The sequence below is a fragment of the Thunnus thynnus genome, chromosome 3, assembly GCF_963924715.1.
Source record: "Thunnus thynnus chromosome 3, fThuThy2.1, whole genome shotgun sequence".
NCBI classification, from domain to species: Eukaryota; Metazoa; Chordata; class Actinopteri; order Scombriformes; family Scombridae; genus Thunnus; species Thunnus thynnus.
This window is the reverse complement of record NC_089519.1, coordinates 11715965-11722095: the sequence shown is the minus strand read 5'-3', so window position 1 is coordinate 11722095 and position 6131 is coordinate 11715965. Positions and strand designations below refer to the sequence as shown.

The 6131-nt window shown below is 39.0% G+C and overlaps 1 protein-coding gene across 11 annotated transcripts in view; it reads left to right on the top strand.

The window, feature by feature from the left end:
• Nucleotides 1-4302: 4302 nt before the first annotated feature.
• The window catches only part of ctnnd1 (catenin (cadherin-associated protein), delta 1), a 28559-nt gene continuing 26730 nt past the window's right edge, over nucleotides 4303-6131 (top strand). For 4 of the 11 annotated variants that reach the window (XM_067584184.1, XM_067584187.1, XM_067584180.1 and 1 more), the window contains exon 1: nucleotides 4310-4410. Coding sequence is in view for 1 of the 11 variants with exons in the window: in XM_067584186.1 (XP_067440287.1) it covers nucleotides 4618-4656 (39 nt within the window). In the remaining 10 variants the exon portion in view is untranslated. Of the gene's footprint in view, nucleotides 4506-4549; nucleotides 4657-5237; nucleotides 5278-5618; nucleotides 5641-6131 lie in introns of those variants that run through there. The other 7 variants (XM_067584191.1, XM_067584188.1, XM_067584189.1 and 4 more) reach the window with 7 other exon arrangements.

Here is a 6131-nt window from a genome sequence, read left to right as displayed (position 1 = left end):
AAAAGTATACTGTGAAAAATAACCATGAAAACATTTTAAAAACTTTTCAATAAATCTCATAGATTGTGACTTTGAGATCTAAGGTCAGTTAAAAAGAAATCAATATATTATCATTATATAATAATATATAATATCACATTTTTAAAGTAATATCACACATTGAAAGAAAAAACAAGCGACAATCAATACGATCTGAAATAAAGTGGCTTAAATCATTCCTAAATGTGTTTGCAACATTTTGCTTGCATTGAACTGGAAATGTTCATATGACAAGCGATTCCTCTGCTTGTCAAATAGATATAACTACTACTATTGAAGAAAAGAAACTTTGTGAAAACTGTGTGAATTGTAATATCTCTATTATTCTCTGTTATTCTCTGTTATTGCATATCATTTACAAACATTGTGGTGAAAACAAGGTTTCCATGGTAATAGGCCCCCATGTTATCTGGATAACTTGACAGGGAATCTTTCCTCAATAATGACATCAGCATTCTCTGATGTCATATAGTCTTTTATGACACGTATTGTTCTAGAGTTCTACAAGACACAGCTGAGAATATTCACCATTAACACTTTAGGACTTTACCACTTGACCACTGTAGGAGAGTCACAAACATTCATCAGCGTGTTTTATTACAGACGAGCGTCTTTAGAGACTTTACTTAAAGAGAGCAGAGAATGGAGAAGTTAAGAGCCATAAATCTGCACAACGACCTCTGTGCCATCTATCAGGGTGAGATCAAGGTCCTTTCCAGAGACATCGAGGCTCTTCAGCTGAAGAACCAGCAGATGAAACAGCACTATGAAGCTGTGATCTCAGCTGAGGAAAAGGACCAAGAGGCCATGCTGCTGGAAATCCAGGAGCTTAAGGATGAGCTGCAGAGAGCTGATGCCATGAAGAAAGTGACCTGCCCCGCCACAGTGGAGGCACTTTCTCAACAACTGGAGGAGACAAACAGGAAGCGCTCAGCTGAAAGGCTGATGCTCCTCATGGTGGAACAGGAGCTAGAAGATCTCCGGCAGCAGCTGCAGACAGAGAAAGCCTTGAGGGTGCAGGCAGAGACTGAAAAACTGGAGGCTGTGGAGATCGCTGAGGCCCTTTTCCACAAAGTGGAAGAGCTACAGAGCTTTTCAGAGGAGTGTTCAGCTGAGAGCTGGCTGCTTTCAGTTGAGCTCAAATCAGAGAAAGCAAAACAGGACCAGTTTCACTATGAAATTCTGGAGCTGCAGCAAATGCTCCAGGACGAAAAGGACCTGAGGAACCAGGCGGATGCCAACAACCTCAAGGACTTTGAGCTGGTGGAGTTGGTCTGTCAGGAGTTGGACCATCAGCTCCAGAGAGAGAGGGAACTGTTGGAGGAGGCAGAGAGCAGCAAGAAAATTGAGCAGATGTTGTTCCAGCAACTGGAAGAGGCTCGAACGGTCACTGAAAAGCTTTCAGCAGAGAGTCAGACGCTCGCTGACAAGCTGAGAAAGGAGGAAAAAAGACAGGAAGCTCTCCTTCAAGACATCACTGAGCTCATGCATGTGCTTGATAAAGAAACAATGTTGAGAGTCCAGGCAGAAAACTACGAATTGGAGGCCATCAAGGTTGTGGAGATTCTCCAAAAGAGACTTGATCGACATAGAGCGAGGTCGTCTGCCAGGACGAGGACTTCCTGTGGCAGCAGGATCTTTTTATGTTGTTTCGGAAGAAGAGCAACAAAAAGAAAAAGCTGAAGACTGAACATCAACCTCAGTCTGTCTCTCTCTGTGGACTTCAAAAGGAATACACCCCTACTGTTTTATTCTATTTTAGCTTCTTTTTATTTCCAAATTTAACACTTTTTAATTGTATTTAAAAGTCTTTTCATGTTGTCTTTTGTTGCTTTTATATTCTGTCTAGTTGCCTTTTATGTAATATCTTTTTAAAACACTTTGAATTGCTGCTGTTGAAATGTGAAATACAAATAAACTTGCCTTACTGAATATGAAATTTATTCAACTGTCAAAAAAGCCAAAAATTTAAAAATGCAATATAACAAAAAAGGGGAAATTCAGCTGTTCCAGCAACGTTTATTTAAGAGTATCATGGAGTAATGTTGCATGTATAAAAATGAAAATATAGATATAAATAAACAAATATGGATGCAAATAATTTCATGTTTCTTTTCAGCATCTATTGTTTCATCCAGTAATAGTTTTATACTTGAAAACTGACAAATACAATGCAAATAAGGTGATGCTGTTGCACAGCCTTGTAATGTCACTAAGTATTATGCTGCCAATCTAACATTCATCACAACTTCTTGAGCTCAAACCCTCAATAGAATGAACGAGCCACATGAAGATGTAACCTCTTAACACAGATAATTCTCAGTAAATACTTCATGTTGAACTGCAATGACCTCCAGATTGTGGTTTGGTGCAGCCCTCTGGGGAATGAACACCTTTACCTGCACAGAATTTGGTGTCCTGCACACAAACTCCACCAGCGATGCCATGAGACCAGGAATGAAATGTCCTGCCTGGAAAAAACAAATCTGAAAAATACACTGTTAAACTGATTTGCACCTAATTTTAAATGCTTAATTTGAAGACCATTGTGCATTTGTATAGTAAATATAGTGAAGTTTGAAATCTGTAATTCAGAGTTATTAAAAAAACAGTAGAAGAAACAATCGCTCTGCACGTCCACTGAGATGCAGCATTATAGTATTGTGAGAGCATCATGAAGGATTATCTGAACTGTTTTAGACAGAAAGAACTTGTAGATCAGGAAGATTTCTTCATATAAATAAACCCATTGATGTAAACAGTGATTGAGAATAATCCTAATGATATTTTTCAGAATGTTGTTGTTTCATCCAACACCACAGTTTTACACTCAAAAAGTGAAAGTGGATATTCAAATAAGATAATCTTGTTGCACCACTTTAACTTCAGAAGACTATGATCCTTGTAACAATGCAAACAGCCCATTACAGAGCAGCAGGAGACCACAGATGAACTGTCAAATCCCTGGAAAAGAGTCAAAAGTTATCTGCCTAATCTGGAGAAAATAGTACAAGTGTAAAGCCAATATAGTGAAATTTGAAATCTGAATTGCTGAGTTAATAACAAAAAATTATTACATCGCCCCCAATCGCTTGGTTTATACCAAGTTTTGCCTGGTCAAACAACAAGTCAATGTTTAGTTTAGTGTCACACCGGATGTGACACTAAACTTTGTGCAATTTTTTATATTATAAAATATAACTGTCACATGTCATAAAGATGCTGCAGTAAAATGTACACAATTTCCCTCTGAAATGTAGAAGTATAAAGTAACATTAAATGGAAATACTCAAGTAAATTGAGTACCTCATAGTTTTTTATAAGGTGCAGTACTGAAGCAAATATACCTTCCCATCACTGGTGTACTTTCTCCAAAATAAACTTGAGTGTCACTGATGTATTGGCTGTTATTGTAATAGCACATCCATGACCACATGAGGGCAGAACACACTAATGAGTGGTATCTTTAATCTTAGATATTTCCATATGTGAAACAGAAATAATGTGAAGTGGTCTGTTTAATGACTGGAATCTGAGAAAATAAGATAATGCTGAATGCGTATTAAGGGAGAGATTTCATTAAATTAATTATTCCGTAAATAGTTAAATAAGAAAGCTGCTTTAGAAATACCCTTTGTTTCGTCGCTCCTTTACAACCAAGGAAGGTGAATTATAATATATTTAAAGAATATAGTTAAAAATAAGACGATTAACAAGTATAAAACAGAGGTATGAACACTAGTATATGAGTTTTGTTTGCGACTTTTGGGAATATATAATATACATATATAAAAATAATCTTCCCCTTATTTTCCTTTTTTTTTCTCATTTCTTTCATGTTTAGTGTATAAATCTAAAGGGATCTGTACAAAATAATTAATGTAAAAGGGTGGATGTAATAAGTTAAGGCTTCAGCCTACATCACCTTTTCAGTCAGTATAAACGTGCTTTAGATTGTCACTGCTTCAAAAGTAATGACTTTTTATTATTTATTTATTATTTACATGTGTATTTGAGTTGTGTAAGTTGAAAATGACCAAACTAAACTAAACTAAACTAAACTAAAATCGAATCAACTATTTAATTTTATTTTTTATTAAATAATGATTTAATACTACCACTAGTACAAATAATAATACCCAAAAGCCACACAAAATGGTCAATGTTATTTTTAGTTGAATTTATATGTAGCCTGAAACAATAATTATCAGATAAAGTAAATTAGTGGAGAGCAGAAACATAAACTGTAGACTGATGTACTCCTGTGTGGTTTTCTATTCCTGCTCTCCTCGCCTCCTCCTCTTCCCCCCAGCGGAGAGGCAGAGCAGAAGCAAGTGAACAACAAGCCAAGCGAGAAAGGACGCTGCATAGGTGGGTGTTTTCTCCGTCTTCACTGAGTCTTCGCCCTGCGGTGGAGGGACAGTTTATTTGAGCAGTTTTAAAGGCGTTTGTTCGACCACCCCGAGGTGTGTTTTTGTTGTCTCATCCCAACTCACTTCTTCTTCTTCTTCTTCTCACGAGCCTGCGGGGCGACAGTCGGCTAGGCTAGGCCTGAAATCCACCTCGCAAAAAACATTTATGGACTTTGAAAAACAAGCCCAACAGTCTCCAGACTCGGTAATTGCGTGTCTCTTGGTGTATTGTGCTCAGTATAGTTGGTTGGAGGATTGTTGTTAGTGGTTAAAGAGGTGACTTTTAATTTTTATTAACTTGATTGTTCTGGACGCAGCGTTAGCAAGCTAGCTACCATACCACAAGCTAATTTTGCTAGCGGTTAGCTTGATGAATAACTTATCTAGAGTGAAACTTCAATAAAAGTGTAACAGGACTTTTGCGTGTAGTTAAAAACTGCTTGATATCACGACATTTAGAACAATAAATTGTCCAGTTGGTTTGCCAATATAACGTTAGCATTGGGTTGCGTGAATGGTGTGGTTTCTGGCTGGCTGGGAGGTGTAACACGTTATAAACATTTCACGTTGAGTTTTTGCTGTTTGTTGAGTTTAAACCTTGAAGCGGCAAGATTTCGCTAGTTTTTGACTAGCTTGGGAGTAGTCAGGACAGGTGAGGGTACACGGAAGTAACCGGCCAGCCTGCCGCGTCACAGACCGTAAGTTAGGAGTCAAAGTCCAGTCTCGGGTTTACTTATCAATTTGCATTTATGTGTTGTACCTGAAACGCCCACTCTCCGTGGGCAGTGAGACCGCACGCTGCTGCCCAGGTGGACCCGCTTGCACGGTGTGTATGTCTTTTTTTGGCTGACTGCCTTTGACTTTTGTTCATTGTATGTTGAAAGATTCCTGTGAAAATACACTGTTTAATGTTTCAGCAGCTGTCTTTTGATGTGGTCTGTCCATGTAGGAGAGGGAGGGAAACTGGTGGTGGTGGAGGAGCAGCCAGGGACAAAAGCAAGAACCTGTTGTGTGGGTCTGGATGTATGGGGTGTGGTAAGGTGGAAGGCGTGTTTGTTGCTTCATTATTCAGTCTCTTGTGTAGGCGCTTACAACACGGACACCTTCTCAACTTACAGTCTTTCAGTGTGAACGGATGCTGGATTACTCAGAGACCTGGCTGAATCCACTTTAGCGGATCACTCTTGGAGTAAGCTTGCAACTTTCAGTTTGTGGTTGTCCTCCTCTGCCGTGTCTGTCTGTGACGTTAAAAATCACTGCACAGTAATTGCACACGGATCAACCTGAGATCATAGTTGACAGCTTGTCTGGAGTACCTGTGAATCTTTGATTTAAGCTGGCACAGTCAGCTGATCTGAGTTTCAGTGAAGCGTGGACATGCCTTGCATATTCCTCTAAATGCCCTGCAGGCATGTCTGCCTTGACCTGCTGGAACAGAGATGGAGGAGATTGTGAGCAAGTTTGGACAAGTTGTTTACTCAGAAATGTCCCCTCTGTAAAAGGAGGGGCAAAAAAAAAAAAAAAAAATCAAAAGTTGGGTATTTCTTTTGCTGCCTAGAATTTGTTCCTAGCCATGTTGTCTGTGGGGGCTGAAGTCTTGCTGCTCAGCCAGTTGTTTTAGCCAGGGCTATCATTTGTGAGCCTCTGTAATGACGGGCTTTCAGAGCACACCACGGGTGT